Raw genomic sequence first — 22,523 nt, 5'->3', positions numbered from 1 at the left:
TCCAGTGTCTTTCCGTGTTTATATTCACTTAAGGTCACGATGACAGTCAAAAGAAATTATCACCATAAGATATGACTTTATTGTACGTATGACTTTATTATTATAAATACGCAGCCCTCTGGTAACCCAAAACAGTCAAAGTAGGAACATTCTTAATGGAATATGAAACTGACATCTATGTAAAAGTCAGAAAGTACAGTCGTGGAAAAAATTATTAGACCACCCTTGTTTTCTTCAATTTCTTGTTCATTTTAATGCCTGGTACAACTAAAGCTATATTTGTTTGGACAAATATAATGATAACAACAAAAATGGCTCATAGTAGTTTCATTTCAGAGCTGATATCTATCCATTTTTCATGTTTTTTCTTGATAATAACCAAAATCACTTCAGTTCTTATATCAATATCTATGGCATTGTACTGACAAAAACAGTGCTTTTAGGCATTCCATGTCTTCTTTTCTGTCTGTTTTAGTCACATGATACAAACAGGAGGTAGTACTTGATTGCATAACCATTGTTTTTGATGACTTTTGATGGTCTAATAATTTTTTCCGCGACTCTAGACACTGACAGACTTTTATTCCTCAATACAGACCATTATCTTGTATGTTTAACTGTTGGATCGCGATATCTGGGTTGATTTCTCTAATTTTTGTTTTCAGTGTGATAAATTGCACCCTTTTCCAATCTTGTGAGGTTGTTGTGTGTACTGTAGATTTTTCCATAAGTGAGTATGAGGGCTCTCTGGATCCTCACGCCACAAAGGCTTTGTATAATTCATCACATGATGCAGGCCTTCACAGAATGCCTTTTCCAATTCCAGGGTTCTCTTAAAAAGTCTTAAAAGTTTTGAATTTGCAAATCTCTATTTAATACCTTAACAAAGTCTTTAAAAGGTAATAAAGTTGATATGATAGGTCTTGCCATAAACTTGTTTGCTGTATTGTGTTTAACGTTAGTCGACTCAGTTCCACCTGTTCCAACCCGACAATTTATATTGAAATTAAGAACCAGTTATCATTAACTTTGCAGCCCCTGGTGAGAAATAATCACAGAACATTCATGATGGTATTAGAGGACCTAACAAGACTTTATTACTTTAGTGAAATATTTCAAAATGTTATGTTATGTAGAAAATCAAGGAGAATGAAGTTCCCATATTTGGTTCCTTAATAAATCCAAGAAGTAAAAAATAAAAAATGAAAGAAAAACACATGTAAAGTGAAAGGAGCATGTATTTTAGAACATTAGCTCAACGTAAGTACTGATCCAGACCCCTGTCCACATCCACATTATCCCTTTGAACATCATTCCTCACATTAGTACCATTACTTCATAGTACCAAACAAAGCAGGTGCACTCACTGTTAATGTAGAGGTGGACCTTACAGACCCTGGAGACCACATTGGACCTCAGATTGTTGACTCACTGGAACTGCTGCTGTCACTGTCTTTTAATGTATACAGAAATGACCAAAAAATAGTCAGTTTTAAGGGACAGGTCACAAGTGAAAACTAAGCATGAGGAAGTGAGAATTTAATAATAATGCCTGGTTAGAGAAAAGATCATTCTCCACCTGGCTGACACAAGTGGAGGGGAACATGTTTGAAGTTTGCTGCACCTTATGCAAGAAATCAATTAAACTCAGAATGATGGAAATTAAGGTGTTGGAGTATATAAAATATGTATAGCCATGACAGAGACTGTGAAATGGGCCTTCAATTCTATTCCAAGTAATCGTAAAAGTCTTAAAAGTCTTAAATTTAATCTGTGGAAACTAGGGATGCACCGATACCGATACGAGTATCGGCATCGGCTCCGATACTCAGTGTGTGTACTTGTACTTGTACTCGTAAAAGACATCTGATACAAATGCACCGATACCACTTATGGCCGTGTGACATTCCCAGTTCAGTGCAGCAGGTACGCGGCGGTGGAATAATGTGTGGGGAGTGTGAAGAGTGTGGAGATTTAACAAAATAAATGACGGTGATAAAAGTAACGCTGACTGACAGTAACGTTAAAGACACAGACAGATACGGACGCAGCGTTCTGTCCGTCCTCTGCGTACATTCCATCCCTTTACCAGGTGCTCGCGGATGTGTAAACAGAATGAGAATACCAGCGGGTGTACCGTGGTGCGGACCGTGCTGCCAACAGAAGTGAAAACGAAACTTATCGCTCATTTCTCTTTTCTCTTCCTGCTGAAGCTAAGCTTTTAAACCTTACCAGAGAAAACGCTGCAATATTAGTCTCACATTAGTGTTGCCTCTGTCGTCTCCATGTTTGTTATTACTGACTTTCTTCTTCTTCTCAAAAAACTTTACTCTTCTTCGTGGTATTTGTCCAGTATGGTTAATTAAGAGTGGCGCCCTCTGGTGGATTAATTGAAAAACGCTCATTCCAACACATTAAATGTCGGTAGCAGCACTTTGTTCCAGTCAGACTAATGATGACAACAATAAAGCACATTTACAAAAGGAACTAAGAACTGGAATAGGATTATTAAGGACTCGTATCGGTACTCGGTATCGGCAAGTACTCAAATGTAAGTACTCGTACTCGGTCTGGAAAAAAGTGGTATCGGTGCATCCCTAGTGGAAACCCATAGGAACCCTGGTTAGAGATGTATAACTGCTGGAAGTCTGACCCAAGACCTAACCGTCCTTCCAGCGGAGCGATTTCATTTCCTGTTTATCCACCGCCTGAATCTACAAAAGCCCATTCATCTACATTAGTATTTCTCATAGATTGTGGTAATGCAGCCCAGTGTGCAAATGCTGTCTGGGCAGGAGTGGAGTGTATTGGCTCTCATCTTCATTTGGAGGAGTTTTTGCTACTAAACTATACATCACACCGGCCTGCGCTTGACAGTGAAACTCCTCGTTGGTCAGTGTATTATTATCCGTGCTGATAAACTCCCCCACACTCGCAAAGACAGTAAATCGGACAAACCCAGTCATCTCCACTTGTCAGGCTTCTCTGAAATCCGCTATTTGTTTCACACACATTCCCAGTACTGGCTGAACTCTCTTGTGCTATTTCCAGACTGTTTATTTGACATTCCCAAATGTGTCATTCAAATAAACCCAGGTTGCTTCGCGGATGTTGCACCAGGTTTGTCAGAGTCCTTCTCACCCACTTCTTCCTCCAGTACCTGCATCACACTCTCTGCTTCTGTCTCTTACTCTTTTCCCACTTACCACTCACCTCCTCTCTTCCCCCCCCTCCTCTTCTTCTTCTCCACATCCTGTTTTCCTGTGTGCTGGCGCATGAACTGTCAGTCCTGCCTGCAATACCAATTATTGTGCCTCGCTCTGTAGCCGAGAACATAGGTGTGGAATCAGAGATGTGAGAAGCACCACAGCCCCCCCGCGATGGTTTTCTTCTTCTCCCTACTGAGTCTCAAAAGTCTCCCCCTGGTACTGTTTGTTAAGTTGTCCCTCATTACCGGTTTATGTCTGATACACATTTCCCATTCAGTCCAACGTAATGAACTGATAAATACCTTTTTCCGCAGAGGTGGATATCAGAGGAAATGTTGATATAAGCTTTGGAATGAATACCTTATTTTTTGCCATATAACATGTTTTTCATGAGGTACCAAACACATTAGGACCTTTAAATTTAGTTTTTACTGGACATAGTCTGAAAAAACCCTTTTAAGACTGCCATTAAGACTGCCATTATAAGAGACCGCCTAGGTGTCTTTATGTTTTCTTTGCGATAAAAGTGTCAATTTTTTTTTTTTTTCTTTGCCAATTCTTTTGCACCTTTGTTTACAGGAGGAACTTAACTTTCAATATCTGGCCATTAATTATCCTTATTATAAATAATAAATACTTAAAACAGTGTGTTTTAGTAAAAAAAGAAAGAAAAATTAGCATATTTATTATCAGAAACAAGTGTAAATGTCCATAACAAAACTTTTTGGGATGGCAGAAATAAACTATCAACTATTTTACATCTGCTCAAACATGCTTTTTGGTCTTGAACATTCAGTGTCCATATTATGGATTTGGATTTTTTGTTATTTCCAGGTGTTTTTTTAGCCTATGTTGAAGTCTCTGAAACAGTTCCTTTCTACTTGTAATAGAGGCCCACATTGCTGTAAAATGTTATATAGTGTCGGAAAGCTCAGGATTTCAGCTTTTCAATGTTGTTTGAATTTGGTGGATAGCGCAAACGGTTCAGGAGTTACAGTAATCTTTTGCTGTAAAGTGCAAAATGCAGCACTGGAGAGATTGCCGTTGTTCAAGGGTTAATGCTTGTAATGAAGTGAACCTAAATAAATACACAATTCCTTGGTTTGCACATTTCAAAGACAATTCATCAGATGTTTAAAGTTAGAAATGACACATTTTAAAGAAAAAATAAACTATTTTTTAATTTAATGGCAGGAGCACGTCTCGAACAAGTTGGATTGAGGGCAAAAAAAAGGTTTTTAAAATCGTGGCACTAAAAAGAAACAGATGGAGGAACATTTTCCAGCTAATTAGATTAATTTGCAACAGGTCAGTGACAGTTCTTACTTTGGGTATAAAAAGAGAATCTTCTGTTCTCTCCACACTAATACAGACATTTTTCTAAACAGATATTCTCTTCATCTGTTTTTTATTTAAAAAAAAAAAAAAAAAAAAATTCTATCCACACAACTTTTGTTTTACTACATATCTGTTCACACAATGATGCAATACCAACTTCAAACTGGTCCAAACTCTGACAAACCATCAGTAGTGTGGATGATACTGGACGTAGCAGATACAGAGGCTTTAATCTGTCATGGAGGTGAAGCAACAAATTCAGTTGTAAACTTGTGTTTCCTTAAGTATGGGATGTGTTTTAGTGCAGTTAGTTCCTATTTACATCAATCAGCTCCTTGATCAGTAGCTGTGTTATTGTATAAAATACTATATCAGTAAACTGTTGATGAAATACCAACTAATATTTACATACGCCACCAACATGCACAGAAAGAATACAAGATAATTATTAGTTATTAAGTGCTTGTCTCTTCTATTATTAAGTCATCAAAGGTAGTATTTGTCATTTTTAATCTGATTTCTTGCTTGCATTTTAGTTTTTGTTGTTTTTTTTATTATTTAACCTTTATGTAACATTCATTTCATTCATTCATTTATTTGTTTCGAGCAGAAGAAATAAACATTTTATGTGTACAAGGAACTAATAGCAGAGCAAATACATTAACCCTTTCATGCATGATTAATGAGATTTTTTTCTGTCTTTTTATTTCTCTTTAGGCATGAAAAAAAAAATGATGTGACTGAAATTTTTTTATGAACCTATTTTTCATGAAGTTACAAAAATGTCCACTCAGCTAGACACCATCTGTTTCATTTTTGAAGCAACATACTGTGTGAAAACCATGAAATTAAAACATTTTAATGCTGCTAGTCTGATATTTTCTCACATTTTAACATACTCTAATACTAGCTATTACACACTCAGATAATATGCAAAAAACAACATGTTTTTGTTTTTGTTTTTTTAAACAAACTGTTAATTACAGTCTAATAACAATTAGCAATTGAGTTATACTCAAATATGTTAGTGCAGATCAGGTTTATGAAGAACAGGAAAGTTACAGTAATGGGATGAATGTCAGTGTATGCATGAGTGTCCACTGTGTTAACTGATATGGAAGTAAAACAACAAAACCCATGAAAATACAAGAGAACAGCTGAAGAAGAACTGTCCGCTGGAGTGACCAGTATGCATGAAAGGGTTAATAAATAAAGGTGATTAAGACAATATAGCAATTTCTATGTACACTAGTAATAACAAAATAAATTCAATATCTACTGCTCCAAAAGAAGTGGGAAGAAGAAAACTTATTAAACCCCACCCCCATCTCACATTTATACAACATAAGACCGCCAGAATAAAAACTCAAGATTAAAAATCTCTTTTGCATGAGTGTTCTGGCCAGGTCAGAAGCAGCAGAAGTTAAACACAGTGGAGATTTCATCCATGCATCCACACTAAAAATGTACATAAAACATGTCATAAAACTCCTAGAACTGTACGTTAATCACTGAACTAAGAGCATGCATATAAAACACCATCAATAATTTCAAAGCTGCAAAAAGTATAACAACAATATTCCTTAAAGCATCTCAAAGCAGAACCCCATTCAATGAATTACAAAAACATCTACATCTGGGTTTGTTCTTTCCTCATTGATTTATAATGACTTTGAATGTATTTACAGGGACCATCTTCTTCAGTTTGATCTTTTATACGGTTCCTGCGGGGTCTTAAAAGTTGAATTTTGCAAATTTGCATTTAATACCTTAAAAAGCCTTAAAATATATGACATTTAATATGGCAGGTCTTAGGTCATGTCGCCATAAACCTGTTCACTGTATTGTGTTTAAATGTGTCTGTTAAATTTTCAAGCTGCAAGGAAAGTAGCATTATTCTACTCAGTTCCACCTGTTCCAACCCGACAATTTATATTGAAATTAGGAACCAATTATCACTAACTTTGCAGAAATGATCACAGAACATTCAGTCCAACAAACATGCAGCCGTTAGTCACGCAAGCGTCACCCGAGAAAGGTGACGTTGTGTGGTTGTGAAATAGGCTTTAAATTCGGTTCTAAGTTGTCTTAAAAAGATCTTTAAAAGTCTTAAATTTAACTTGTAGAAACCTGTAGGAACCCTGCTTTTGGAGTTGGTGTAAAATCTAACTGTTGACTCTAGGAACACATACACATTCTGCACAGAGGTGGATAAAAGAGCATGCAGTAATGTGTCTGATATGATATGCACGTAACAGTGATGAGCAGTGGGAGTGTCATTGTCATTTCTGCTGAATATCTCTCACTTGCTTTGCTACAGGCTTTGATCACATCTCATGTGTTCACACAGGCTGCTGCAAGTCAATCACGATTTATCTTTTTTTTCTCTCTCTCCTCCCCCCTTCCTCGTGGTCGCGTTATCTTCTACCTCCACAACCGTCTCCCCCTTCACCCCCTGACCCAGTTCCATTACACCGCGCTCCAACCCTCCTGTACTCGCTCACCGCTGCCCCCTCAGAAGGCGCGTTATTCTTAGTTAACCTCTCCCAGAGCGTTCCACTTCACGGCTGACAGGTACGCGTTGTAGGTCCTGACAGTCAACAGTCATAGCTGCCTGTCTAACTGCCTGCAGGATTGTGACAGAACGGCGCCCTGCGTCTGTCTCTGCTCAGATGAGAACATGATGGTTTCTGAGCAGTCATCTGCACACCCGTATGTGTTGCTTTCACTGTCGTAAGTGTGCACGCGTACTCCGCAGCAGGGGTGTCAAACTCCTGTTAGTTCCGGGGCCACATTCAGCCCAATATGATCTCAAGAGGGCCGGGTTCAAATTCAAACTTTTTGAACTGTTAGGGTCCAAATACACAAATACATGTACCAAAGACTGATAAAAGTAGGTTTAGCAAAATATGACCCCTTTAAACAGAGGTAGTTTGGTTAATTCATTCCATCAAATCCACCTTTAAGGAACAAACACCAAATGAAACCCTTTTTTTGCTACTGTACATCTCAAGCCTTTGTGAACCGTAAAATAAATGCTATTCTGAAACAAACTCTGTATTTACAATATGATTATGCGTGTGCAAAACGTTTTCCACTGTTTTGAGATGCCATAATTGTCAGAACAATCAATGTAACCCTGGGAAATGGGGATTAACTCACAAACTGCTTTTGTGAACCAATTCCCAGGATGAACAGGCATCAAATGGAGGGAGAAGGATGTGTGTCTGAGATGTGAGAATGGGTTTATTTGAGAATTGAATAAGATAATCTGACACCACTTTGAGGGGCATTTAAAAATAGATTCTATGTCAGAGTCATCAATAACTTTTTCCTCCCTCCTCCGCTGTAATACCCTACACCAGCTGCCGGTGCTGCAGGCGACGGCACAGTTTGCCACATATTATCACCTCTGCCTCCCCCTAGCTCTCCGCTGGTTTAAAACCTTCGAATGACATTGAAAAGACGGGAAAAAAATTAGTTTAAGGTCCGAAGATGACACGCCTCCTCTGTGACCCCTAATGAATATCCATCCATAGCCCCTTTTTCCCTTTGTGACAGTTCAGAGCACCTCAAACACCTGGTGGAACCCTGAAACCCAAGTGACAGTTTTGCCAATATTTCACAAAGACACCCTAATATATCTTGTCAGGGAAGAGTGGAAAATCCTTAAAAAAAAAAAGAAGCTGCATTGCCCATTTGCAGCCTGCCAAGTGAAAACACCAGCTTTACATATTTAGTTGTCGAACGGAGATCTGTTCCAGAGCCTAAACACTGACCTTTACGTATTAGTATTGGCAAAATGTGAAATTATAAATAAGTTACCACCTTGTTAGATTACATGTATCAAATCTTCTGGGACCACTTTTCCCCCCTCATCAACATTCTGTGCTCGTAATTGAATCACGGCACATTCTGTAGAGCGCAGGTGTCAAACATACAGCCCGCGGGCCAAAACCGGTCTGCCAAAGTGTCCAATCTGGCCTGTGGGATGAATTTGTGAAATGCAAAAATTACACTGACATTTTTTAAAAACATCAGTGCAGTCAAAGTCATTTTAGTTCAGGTTCCACATACAAACCAATTCAATCTCAAATGGGTCAGACCAGTAAAATGCTATTATAATAACCTATAAATAGTAACTCCAAATTTATGTCTTTTTTTTGTGTAAAAAAGTAAAATTACATGAAATTGTTTACATTTACACACTATATTTTCACAAAAATATGGGAATAACCCGAACAAATATGAACAACCTGAAATATCTTACAAAAAATAAGTGCAATTTTAACAATATTCAGCCTTTTACTAAATGTTTTGTGTATTTGTAGATCCACTGTGATCTGTAAGTTGTAATGCACATGTATAAATGATAAACTGAGACATAATATTGTTACCCCGCCACACCCCTTGGGTCTGAATTCTTCATTAATTCAACTCCACAGGTCCATCTTCAACCCTATTTCTGGGTAATGACACCAGAAAGGTGGTTTGGAGCACTGGCCCTTTAAATGCACATGACTCCACTCCCTCCAGGTTGTCGGCTGTGCTGCTCTGTCCCGTTCAACCAATAACTGATCATTTTAGGTAATCAGCTCGAAGTTTGGACATATTTTCAGTCTAGACTAGAACCGCTGCTGCTGACAATTAAATCTGAGAAAGGTCATTTTGAGCGCTGGTCCTTTAAATGCACATGAGCCACTTTAGGCCCCGCCCCCTCCAGGTTGTTGACTGTGCTTTCTGTCCTGTTCACCCACTTTTGTTGGTTGTTAATTCAACCAACACCTGAACATTTTAGGTAAGGGGCTCGAAGTTTGGACATATTTTCAGTTTGGACTACAACCACTGTTGCTGACAAACAATTATGTCATACTCTGAGAAATGTTCATCGGAAGTCTTGACCTTATATGTGCAAATGTCGTGACCTAACTAGTTATGGACGTAACAAATTAAAGAAGGAATTGAAACAGGTTGTAGAAATTCACTTGATTTTTGCCGAAATGAATATAATGATAGCTTTGCAGCACCTGGAGGGTTCAAATTCAAACTTTATGAACTATTAGGGTCCAAATACACAAATAAATGAACCAAAGACGAATAAAAGTGGAATGAGCAAAATATGACCCCTTTAATTATGGTTATAGAGAAAATTCATTTGGGAAGTGACATAAAAGTAGCACTGAGTCCTTTTGGGTTAAAGAGCTGAAGCCGTTCTTCTTCTTGCATGTGATTTCTTTCTTAACTTTCTGCCCCTGCCTCCCTATTTCCACTCATGTTAGCCCTTCAGTCATTCATTGTCTAAGTTTCCACTGTCTTGTCCTGGTTTATTTTTCCACTTCTCTGTTGGTCCTCGGTGTGACCTGGGACAGTGTTTCAGGTCGGAGATGGACTCTGAGCTGACGGTGATTGATCCATGACCTAAACACAACAGAGCTGTTCTGTTTATCAGCCCCAACTCACAACAGCTGGAGAACCAGTCAGGGCGGTGATGATCTGCAGCAGCTTCTGTCGCTTTGTTTAACCCATAAAGACCCAAACAGCCTCTGGTGACCACAATCATCTACTGAACTAAAATGTTTAATAACATCCTATAAACTAATTCTATCAATACATGTAAATAGTTGGTGTAAAATACAGTCTGTCATCTTTTCATGGTCATCAGATATGACCCATTTGGACGTTCAGGGGCTCCTTAGTTCCCGTGGAAACACATCGATACACCAGTAAAAAACTGTAATTTATCACCAGTTTGATAAATGACAGTAGATGGAGACATTTATGTTCAGTTAATGACAACTTTGCTGATAAAGTCCCTTTTTCTTCAGTTTTCTGACATAATAATACTCAACTTTAATCTGAGCTTTAACCCATAAAGACTCAAACAGTGACTGGCGACAAAAAACATCTACTGATCTAAACCGTTTAATATCTGTTGATCCGCTAATCCTATCAATACGTGGTAATAATTGGTGTATAATACAGTTTGTCATCTTTTCATGGTCATTAGATATGATGTTCAGAGGCACCATTGTGAATGTGGAAACACCGTCATCTTGTACAACACTGATTCACCAATGAAATCCATGGAGTTGGATCAATGACAGTGACTGTAGACACAGTTAATGCTATATTTTGGTGAAAACATAATTTTTTTTCTTTAGTTTTCACTATGCTGATATAACAACGTCTACAAAATCAGTAAATTAAATGCAGGAAAATACAGAATTTTCATTGAAAATGCAGAGGATAATATTCTAATAAATGGCAATAAATCACATAGGAATGTTACTGTTTAATACCTGTTGATCCATTAATCCCATTAATCCATATAAATAATTGGTGTGAAGTACAGTTTTTTATCTTTTCATGGTCATCAAATATGACCCATTTGGACGTTCAGAGGCTCTGTAGTTACCGTGGAAACACTGTCATCTTCTACAACACAGGTGTCAAACATGTGGCCCTGGGGCCAAATCTGGCCCGCCAAGGTTCCATTCCGGCCCGTGGGGGTGAAAGTGCAAAAATGAACCTGAACAGTCAAGGTTGTCAAAATCATTTTGGTTCAGGTTCCACATACAGACAAATGTAAAGTAAAAAGTAAAAAATAACACAATAACCCATAAATAATGACGACTACAAATTTTCTTTGTGAAAAATTACTTAGAAAAAATTTAAGTGAAAAAAATAAGATTACACAGTGAAAATGTTTACATTTACAAAACTATTCTTTCACAATAAAATGCAAATAAATACATAAATAAAAACAAAGATGAACAACCTGAAATGTGCAATTTTAACAATATTCTGCCTGTTACTAAATGTTTGGTGCATTTATGGATCCACTGTGATCTGTAGTTGTGTTAATAAGAAGAGATGTAATATTGTAGAAACTGTTAAAATTTTAGTTCCAAACTCCTAAATTTTTACAATATTCTGCCTGTTACCAAATGTTTATGTAAAATTGTGTGTAATGTACAGTACATGTATAAATAATAAGTCGAGACATAATATTGTTAAAATTGCACTAATTTTTCAAATGAAATTTCTGTTTTTTCAGGTTATTCACATCGTTTTTGTAAAATGTAAATATTTTCATGATTTAATTGGGGTTTTTTTGTACTAAAACAAAATGAAAAACTTTGATTTGTCATTATTTATAGGTCATTAAGTCATTATTTTACTGGTCTAGCCTGCTTGAGATCAAATTGGGCTAAATATGGCCCCTGAACCAGAATGAGTTTGACACCGCTGTTCTACAACACTGATTCACTAATAAAACCCATGGAGTTGGAACAATGACAGTGGATGGAGACACGTGGTTTGGGTTCAGTGAATGATAGATTTGATTGAAGAAGTCACTTTTTCTTCAGTTTTCTCTGTATTTGATATAATGACCATCAACTGTTCTCTGAGCTTATATGAACATCTACATGATCAGTAAATTAAATGTAGGAAAATACATGATTTTTGATGGAAAAAACACAAAATACAGAGGATAATATTACAATAAATGGTGATATATCACTTAAGTAAGGTTAAATATAGACAAAAATTCATTTGGGAACTGACACAAAAGTAACCCTGGGTCCTTTTGGTTAATGAACATCTACATGATCAGTAAAGTAAATATAAGAAAATACCAGATTTTCACATAAAAATGCAAAATGCAGAGGATAGTAGTGTAATAAATGGTGATAAAACACTTCAAGGTAAAACAGAGAGAAGACATAATTTTTGTAATTGCCTGAAAAGTATCACTGGGTCTTTATGGGTTAATAGAAGAGCCACGGCAGATGGAGCTGACTTAAAGACGACGACCTGAATGATGCTGTGCTTGTTCTTTGTTAAATGTTTTACTCAAACACAGCATGTAGCCAAAGGGCGTCCTTCTGCTCGCATGCATAAGAGAAAATAAATCATTAAAACATGCAAGTCATCTGCAGATATCCACTATCAGTGCAAGTACAGGATGCAAAGCAGCTTTTTCTACAGCATACACGCTTTTTCTTCCAGTCATTGTATTCATTGATTTGCTTTTCTTTTCTTTTCTTTTCTTTTTTTTTCTCCACTTGGACTCGTTTCCAAATCCACTGCGGCCAGAATCATTAGGTTCATTTCCATCTCGCTTGCATTTACAGTTTCTACATAAAAACCCCAATGTATAAATGTCAAAAATCTCAAAAAGAAACACTCAAAATACAGCCACATAAAATTTGTGTGGAAATGCTGGTGTGTCAGTAAAGGACTCAACTCGAGACAGATTTAGTCAGATATTCATTGTTTTTGTGTGTGTGAACGTTCAGTGAATTAATACAATAAATATAGACTGATCAGCCATAACATTCTGGTTTCTGACAGGAGAAGTGGTGATAATATTTCATTCCAATGGTACGTTTCACCAGGTAAATGTATTAGGCAGCAAGTGAACATTTAGTTGTTGGAAGCAGCAAAAGGACTGACTTTGACCAGGTCCATATTGTAACAGGAATGACTGGGTCAGAGCATCTCCACTCCTGCAGGTGCTGTTGGGTCTGTATTGGTTAGTGAGGACCAAAAAGTCCAATCCATGGAAGTCCACCTCTCTATAAGCAACACTGCTGTATTCATTCCCATTTGTTATATTTATCTGTTGGTTAGTTTGGTCCTTTTTTGCTAATTTATGCTCATTTTGTTGTATATTTTGGTCAGTTTTTGTTCATTTTTGCCCATTTTTGTGCATTTTGTTGTATATGTTGGTCAGTTTTATTCATTTTTGCTCATTTTTGTTCATTTTGTTATATATTTTAGTCAGTTTTTTTTTCATTTTTGTTCATTTTGTTGTATGTTTTGGTCAATTTTTGCTCATTTTTGTTCGTTTTGTTGTATGTTTCGGTCAGTTTTTGTTAATTTTTGCTCATTTTGTTGTATGTTTTGGTCAATTTTTGTTCATTGTTGCTCATTTTTGTTTGTTTTCTTTTATGTTTTGGTCAGTTTTGTTCATTTTTTGCTCATTTTTGTTCATTTTGCTGTACATTTTGATACATTTTTGTTCATTTTTTTGCTCTTTTTTGTTCATTTTGTTATTTGGTAAACTTTTTTTTAACTTTTCCTCATTTTTGTTTATTTTGTTGGATATTTTGGTCAGTTTTATTCATTTTTGCTCATTTTTTCATATATTTTGGTCAGTTTGTTAATTTTTGTTCATTTTGTTGTACATTTGGATCAGTTTTCTTTTTTTTTTTTGCTCTTTTTTTGTTCGTTTTGTTGTATATTTTGGTCATGTTTGTTTTTTGTTTTTTTTTCATTTTTGCTCATTTTAGGTTATTTTGTTGTATATTTTGGTCAATTTATATTAATTGTTTGATAATTTTTGGTTATTTTTCTCATTTTGTTGACCATTGAGCATTTGTGGGAGGTGCTGATCAAATAAATCCGATCCTTTGAGGTCCACCTCTCTACTTCCAGGACTTCATGGAACTGCTGCTAACATTTTGGTCCGAATACCACATACTGGTATACAGTCTATGGTCAAAAGCCTTGGGGCATTACTTACTCTTTACATTTAGCAACTGTTTATCATGATATTTCAAATAAACATGAGTGGGAAGTCCTACAAGCTGTAGGCGTGATGTGTCCAAATATGTTTGTCCATATATTATTAAAAACAAAAAAAAAAAAAAAAAAACAGCTAATTCCATGGTGTATGAAGAGCAGTACCATGTTAGACAAAGGTTATATGATCCAGATGAGCCAGTTACAGGTTCTTACAGCTCCTCAATAACAGCTGAAGTTGTTTTTTAATGAATTAAATACTACTTTTAACTATCCATGATGATGTTGAACCAACTCTTAATAGACTTGTAATCGTAGTGGATGGGAATGCAGATGAATTAGCCTTTTCCTTTGCAGAATGTTCGGAAAATACAGTCCAAATTTGCAGTGCATTTTGGATGGAAACCCATTTAACATTTTGCTGTGTTTGTGTTTCAGGTACCAGGACATGAGAAGACAAATCGGCTTTGAAATCAGGGATATGTGGTACAATCTAGGTAACCCAACGCTTCTTTTGTCTTACTATATTGAGATTCCATCACACAAATTCAGCCTTTCAATTCTCTAGCATCTCAACACTCACAATCGTGACCGGTCAACCCTGAAGACACATCTATTAACTGACTTTATATGTGTGAAATCTCTCAATGGGAAAGCGCTGTAGTATGATAATTGGTATGTTAGATTTGTGCACCTGTGCCTCCTTTAAAATTCCCACGCTGAAACTCACACCATCTGATCCTTTAATTAGAAGCTGCCATCAGATTATACTAATGTGCCGGTATGTTAATGAGGTCACTGCTATTTTTACCTCAAGTGTTGGGTTTTTTGTTATGTATTGTTAACGGAATTTCTGATAAGTGAAACTGTGACAAAACATGCGGAGCTGCGTTTCTTTGTGCACTACTTTAAGATCCCCTTTAGTCATGTTATCCCCTAAATGCACACAAAAATTCCTCTAATCTGTCCTCACTGTTAAATCTGGGATCTCTTAAGTATTATATTCATTGTTTCGGACATTTTAGAAATTATTTACTTCTGTAGAATTGGCTCTGATTTTGAGCTGTGGTTAATATCAGGCTTCACAAGTGGAGTTATTGACTTTAGTTCTTTTTTTACACAGGCCTATTATAATCAGTGGACCTTCCATGATGCGGAAATTAACTTTGATGTCTATATTTGCAAGCAAAGTCTGTTTACTGGCATTATCCCCAGATGTGATGTTGAAAAACATAAAAATGTTCCTATTGTTTCTGTTATCATGTCATCCATCTCATCTACTTTTGAGACATAACTGTTCTGAAGGATCTAAGTTTGGTTTTTCAGTGAACATCCAGCTAAATCGTGGCACTAGCCTACTGAATTTCCATCTAAATCACGTTAAAACTAACACTTGTCCTCACCAGCGCAGCCTCCATCTTCTTAAACCAGGAAATAAGATGAACAAATGTGCGGAAGAAACTAAAAAATTTTGCATATCTCACCAAATCACATGAACATCAATTCGCACAAATTATCACAGCACCTCTGTGTTAGATGAATTTTACTTTCAAATCACAAATGTGGCTGATTCACTCAGTATTAGAATCACAGATGACCTCTGCTATTATATAAATTACAAAGAGGTCCACAGTAGTAGTCCCATGTAAACAGGTCTGTTAATGGAAAATAATAACTGAAAAAATAAAAAAACTGCACAGAGAATCACCTCAGTTTTAGATGGTTAGTTTTGTGTTCATTGTGAGTCAAAAATAGAATAAATAAATAGAATAAACCTGCTATGACGATTTTTTTTCAGGCCAGTGAAAGTATTAGTATGACTTTTTATTTTACTTTTAGTATTACTTGATTAATAAACTGTTGATGTAGTTGTTGAGTTTATTGTCATTATCATTATTATTATTATTATTATTATTATTATTATTATTAATTAAACTTATATAATATACTATTATTTATTCATCCATTACTTTGAATTTAATGTTCAGTGATTCTGATTTATTTGCTAGTTCTTACTTTGACTCAGATATTTACTTCACCACTTATATTAGTCAAAAGATATAAAGTTTCCAAATACATTAACCTTTTTGGGGGTGGTTTGCGATAGTAAACAATTAATCAACTTTTGGCTTTTTCCATTATTCCATTATATTGACCTTTACAAATCCACTATAGTTCGACCTCTACTGAATACTCAAATATTAGTTTTTTTTTAACAAATACATTCAAGTTTCTACATCACACTTGCAGAAATTTCATACTAGATCATAACTCATTTCAAATTTGTTGTAATATCCTGATGTTGCTGATAGGTCCACTCTTAAAATCTGATTTTTGTTGAGCATGACACTAAATAAAAGTTAGAAAAGACCCTCAAAGTGTCAAATTGTGCACAATGAAAGTGAAAGACAACAGTGAACAGTGCACTTGTTGGGACCAATTTATATATTAATGTTATTTATTTAACCTTTGTTTAACCAGGAAAGTTAGTTGAGAACTGATTCTCATTTCCAGTAACAACCTGGTCGAGAGGCTGCACGCAAACAGGATGGACAACAAAGCAGATTACATTTACAACAATCACAATCAAAATCAGCTTTATTGGCCAAGTATGTGAACACATACAAGGAATTCGACTTTGGTTTTTTTTTGCACACGTTTCAGCATGAACCCAGTCACACCTAATATAGACAAACATTAGACTAGAGACAAGGACAGCAATGTGATGAGATTTACAATGGATTTGTAATATGTACAGAGTGCAAATTGGAGTTTTTTACAGTGACTAAATGTGTACAGGGATCCGGTCTATTGAAATATATTTTTATGTATGTATTCTTTACAATGGGTTTTATATTATACAGTCTACTCTCGTTATACCGCCAACTTCCGTTCACGGCCAAATTGGCGGTATAGCGAAAATGGCGTTACAACGGGTTGCGTCCATAATGTGCATGTCTTTACTATATGATGTCTATGCTGCCTCCGTTAACCCGTTCTAATTGTGTTTCTAAATAAATCTTGATTCTGTTATGTTGTAAGGGATCATTTAAAGTGGGGAAACATTTTAAGCATTATTATACCGTGTCGGGAAATGACACCCCATCATCTTGAGGCTTTGGCTTAATCCCACGTCTTCTTCCCGACATCCTGACCTACTGAGTGTTCTGCGATAAATGAACGGTGGCCGTTCCGTAGACCTACTCGTAGCTTGTTGCAATCAGCGTCTGGTGCGTTTGTTTCAGTGCATTGTTAAAATTTATGTGTACTCGATGGCAATCACGCTGGCGGTATAACGGTCGGGAAATCAATGGTATAAGTGTTGTTTGTGCATGGAACTGGGCTGGCGGATGGCGATAGGCGGAAATGGCGGTAGCTAATGGAATAATGCATTGGGGATTTTTGTGCAATGGTTTTGGTCGGCGGTGAGCGAAAATGGCGGTATAACGGTGGGCGGTTTAACGAGAATAGACTGTAGTATGTAACAAATCACACAATGCCATATAACAAATACAAAGGCTAAAAACAGTTGCAGTGATCCTGAAGTATAACTCACTGACCTTGTAAACAAATGTACTGTACATTCGAGCTGCATATATAAGTGTTAACATCTTTCTTTTCTTTCCATTGTTCCATTATACTGGCCTTACAATTCCACTATAGTTAGACCTGTTGTTAATACACAAATGCTTATTATTTGCACGGATACATTCAAGTTTTTACATCACACTTGCAAAAATGTTAATACTAGATCATAACTGATTTCAAATTTGTTATAATATCCCAAAAATCTGATTTTTTTTGTGCACGACACTAAATAAAAGTTAGAAAAGACCCTCAGAGTGTTAAATCGTGCACAATGGAAGTCAAAGACAACAGTGAACAGTGCAGTAAAGAGTACACATGCCTTGTTAGGGCCAATTTACTTTACATTTGAGCTGTGCATATATGTGTTTATAGTGTTTATATCTTTGTTTTCTTTCCATCAGGGCCCCACAAGATCAAATTCATCCCAGAAATGGTGGGTCCCATCCTGGAAATGACACTGGTCCCTGAGATCGAGCTGCGAAAGGCCACCATCCCCATCTTCTTCGACATGATGCAGTGCGAGTCCCACTCCACGTGCACCTTCCAGCGGGTACGTCCCCTTAAACACCAGTCAATGAATACACGATCCACTGGAACTGGTGGAAAACAGAGACTAGAGGGTGGGAAAGTTCCACAGCCACGAGCTCAGTTGTAATTCTGCAAATCTCATTTTGTTGTGCTGCGATTATCAACAGCCACGGTTAGGAGAACTTAATGTTATGCTTCGTTACAGAGCAAAATTAAGCCCCTTTCTGCATGAGGAAATCCGTTTTGCTACAGCTGTTCTGCTCTAAGATGTCTCAGGTTTTCTGTTTTGAGGTTGGAAATGTTTATTTCATCCTCCTCCCAAACTAAGTGATGTTTATTGTACTTATTTCAGAACAGGCCAGCTCCCAATGCCTCTGTCGTTACCTGTAGAGTCTTTATATGTCATCGTTTTCAGGTTTATTGAGTCTCTCTGGTTGGTTTTTGCTTTTAGTGTGGCAAAGGTGCAGTTTTATTGTTATTTTCAGAACTTGACCAGTTATATCTGCAGCCGGAGTCATCCTTCAACACTGGAAAACCCAAGTAAGACCAGAATGTGGGGAAAGAGATATCCAGATGACAGTGACATTTTAGCTTTTATTTCAGAATAAAATGTGCAATGAGAGTTCAGTTAAGTTGTGCTTTTGATATGTTTTATGTATTTAATTTTTACTCTAACTGCATTTTATTTGTTTCATATGTTTACATAAACAACTAGTTTTAGTTGAACTGAGGATTTTTTTTACTTATTTACTTGCTTCCTTATTTACTTAATTACTTCCTTATTTATTTATTTATTTATCCATCAATCAATCATTTATTTATTTTTTATTTTATAATTTTATTTTTTCATTTGGAAAGATACTTTACAACAGAAAACTAAGCACATTTGTACGTTATGTCTGAATAATCAACAATGGTAAAGCATGAAATTTAACACACACGTTGCATGTAAGTTCTCTGTTTAGAAAAAAACAAAGCAAGACAAAAACAAATGTTCTTAAATTAAGTCTGCCTTTTTTTTTTTTTTTTGTTAAACATACCTTACAACAAAAAGATGTCACATTTTTCCCTTTATTGTCATTATTCTTATTCCAAAATCCACACAACTTTCAGCTCCAGTACATTCAACCAGTACAAATATAACTTGTCATTTCCAGTTAAGTTAAATCTTGCCTCAGTGGGGTGATATATACAATCCATTTTGACCACATTTCCATAAATTTATCCTGTTTTACTTTTAATGAAAAGGACAGTTTTCCATTACATAGATTGCTTTTAACCACTCTTCATTCATTCATTCATTTATGTATTCAACTTTCCCTATAAAATGAACTTGTGGCAAGCTTTAAGTGTTAGTTTTACTTTTTTAGAATCTTTTATAGAACCATCGTTCATCAGATGCGTGTAATGAAAAGCATTTTATTTTATTAACAACATGAAAAATAATGGAAAATGAAGCTGTTTCTCCTCCACTTCCACTAGTTTTGGTCCCCAGTGTAGTTTGCCATTCAGGTTTTTGTTTTACAACCATTTTACTTGTATTTCTTCATTTTTCACAGCTGATGTTCATCTTAGTTTTCCGTATTCACACATTTCGTTCAGTTTAACCAATGGCTGCCGTCAGAGTTTGCTGCTGATCACGTCTTTTGTTGTGGCTGGAAGTGGATGCAGCCTTTGTAATTAAGTCAATATGTCTTTCCAGGTCCAGTTCATTGGATGTGAATGCACCTCGTTCATTCTTCCCTTCAGTGAAATGTGATCAATTTCACTTTGGCCTGAGCCCTTTCTGTACTGTACACCAGTAACGCTTTCTTTTCTATGTCTTTCTTTTTCTGTCTGTGTAGTAAACCCTTGGCTTAGCAAGAGGCAGCAGCATTTATATCTTTCCTTACTTGGCTGAACTCCTCTCTTCTGTTCTCTGTTTGTGCTTGGCCAACATGTGAGCGCACCGAGGAGTCAGTGAAATTGGTTTGTTTCGACACAATAAAACTTGCTTTTTTTATACAGCTGCTGTATACAAACATAAGAGGCATAAAGTCCACGCTTCGCTGCCAGAGGCTACGTAGGGCGGGTCGTTGTCTTCTCGCTAAATCTGTACAAGAAAAGGCTGTAATAAATCAGTAATAATGAGCAGAAAATACCAGCAGTCAGCCAGCTGGGCACGAAACAGGGACGATTACAGCTGAATCACAGATCCCCTCATCCAGAGCCTTGATGCCGACACAGAGCTGCTGAGAGTGAGACGGGGCAGGGCTGTTAATGAATTGAAAAATTAGCCACACTGATTATTTACGGCTGCTCTGTCTAATTGCAGTTCGAGAACGAGATCATCACCAAGCTGGATCACGAGGTGGAGGGGGGCCGTGGAGATGAGCAGTACAAAGTTCTCTTTCAGAAAATGTAAGTGCTGATTAATGGGCAGGATTACGCCCGAGCTTCTCACGAGTTAGATAATGCTAATTGCGACATAGCACTCCTCAAAAATAATCACAGTGTGCTGATGATCACAAGACGGCTTGTCACAGCATGCCACGGCTGTCTTTGCTTTCAACACAGCTGGATGCTAACGCTGCTTTAATGGGCAAAAAAAAAAGGCGTATTTCCCAAAATCATAAGTGAAGGAAACTTACTCTCAAGGACTCTAATATCTCAAATGAATTTCCGTCTGCTTTGTTCTGGTTCCATCCAAAAACAGGTTAACACACAACAGACGAGAGCACTAGATGCACACGAAACACTTAGAATTACCTGAAAACAACATCCCATAAATGCATCAATGACTGTGTTTACATGAACACTAATGCTCTACTGTATTTTCCATTATGGTGATGTTCTGGTATCGTATAGGAGTTGGTCAATATGTCCAATTAATTCCAATAATCAAGGGTTTGTTTTGCGAAAATCAGGAAAAACGACTAAGAAACAAAACTGAGATTATACCTCTAGACAGTTTTCAGCAAAAATGCAAAATGCAACCAGTTTGTTGGTTGTAATATATTATGAATGTTTCTCCAATTGGGCGAGGTCAAGGGCGTCACAGATGGACCGCCCTCTACTTTTTGATTCATAACTTTTGAACCAGACAAGTTTAAGATGAATATTACACAGAACTGTAAAGGTCTAAATGCCATCTTAAACATACTCAAAGGGCAGAATTTAGTTTGAAATATTTTTAAATGAAAAATATCCAAAACTACTGCGTCACGGATGGACAAAAAAATTAACGTCTATTTTTTGCAAGAATTACAAAGTTCTTAAAACTGGAGTTCCTATGACATTTTCATCCTAAAATGTATTCAGTGTATACCTTAAACCCTCTATTTACTTGTGTATACACATATACAGTTTAGTGCAAAAGTCCTATTCCACCTTTATTTTTGTTGTTTTTCAGGGTTGAAATGAACATACATATTTATTTTGTACTCTTTTTTCTTCAGATAAACAAGAAAATACAGGAAATATGTGCACAGCCTTAAAAGACCCACAAAACTGAAGTAAATGGATTGAAACGGTTAAAGTCGCTAGTTGCTGTGACCTCTGACCTCATGACAAGAAGCAGCACAAACAGTTATAAAGCAAACACCTGACGTGTTAAATAAAACCTGGTATAAAACATCAGAAAATGAATGCATTAATTTCTGACTAACACATGTGGGATATGCTGATATTATTTTGGTGTTATGAGGCTGCTTTTCATATTTATGTAGTATATTTAAAATAAATATCATATCTGTGGGTTTTAGCTTGGGTTGGAACACATGACCATTGTTTACAGTCACACAAATGCATGACTCAGTATTCTACTTATGTAACGTTGTAATGTTATTATTATTTTTATTATTGTTTTAGCTGTCTATATTTTGCAAACACAACAGAAACTGACTGTGTTTTGATTCCCTAACATGTATTCTATCATGTCAGTGGATCAGCTGGAGCCATGTGGGACATTTGGTTCCTGGAGTCACTTTTTCAGCCTCTTTTAGGGGTGGGCATTCCCTGCCAAAATACTATTCATTAATCACTGGGAATTAGCTGTGATTATTCAGACATTAGGTCATCAGGTCATGGTTTTTACTGCTTTTTTATCCCTGACAGCACAGTCATAAAGTTCAGATTTTTATCATGGTTTAAACAGAGCATTGAAATGGATTTTTATAAATGTAAGGTCTTATAATTCATCAGATCAGGTCTTAATTGCTAATAAAGATAGTTATCTAATTTAATTAATCCATCTTTAATTTAATAAATTGGATTATTTTTGTTAATGTGAGTCAAGCTGCTCCGGGTTAAAGTCCATATTTTAAACTTTTAAAACCCTAATAACATCAC

At 36.4% G+C, this 22,523-nt stretch overlaps 1 protein-coding gene across 3 annotated transcripts in view; it reads left to right on the top strand.

Moving 5' to 3' along the window:
* dock1 (dedicator of cytokinesis 1) overlaps window positions 1-22,523 on the top strand; it is a 506,089-nt gene that overhangs the window by 385,734 nt on the left and 97,832 nt on the right. For all 3 annotated transcript variants that reach the window (XM_030163232.1, XM_030163231.1, XM_030163230.1), the window contains 3 exons: window positions 14,517-14,575; window positions 18,068-18,216; window positions 20,509-20,594. In XM_030163232.1, coding sequence (XP_030019092.1) covers window positions 14,517-14,575; window positions 18,068-18,216; window positions 20,509-20,594 — 294 coding nt within the window. The remainder of the gene's footprint in view (window positions 1-14,516; window positions 14,576-18,067; window positions 18,217-20,508; window positions 20,595-22,523) is intronic.

The sequence above is a fragment of the Sphaeramia orbicularis genome, chromosome 19 (assembly GCF_902148855.1).
Source record: "Sphaeramia orbicularis chromosome 19, fSphaOr1.1, whole genome shotgun sequence".
Taxonomy (NCBI): Eukaryota; Metazoa; Chordata; class Actinopteri; order Kurtiformes; family Apogonidae; genus Sphaeramia; species Sphaeramia orbicularis.
Note: the sequence above shows the minus strand (reverse complement) of the source record. Positions and strands in the feature narration are given on the sequence as shown.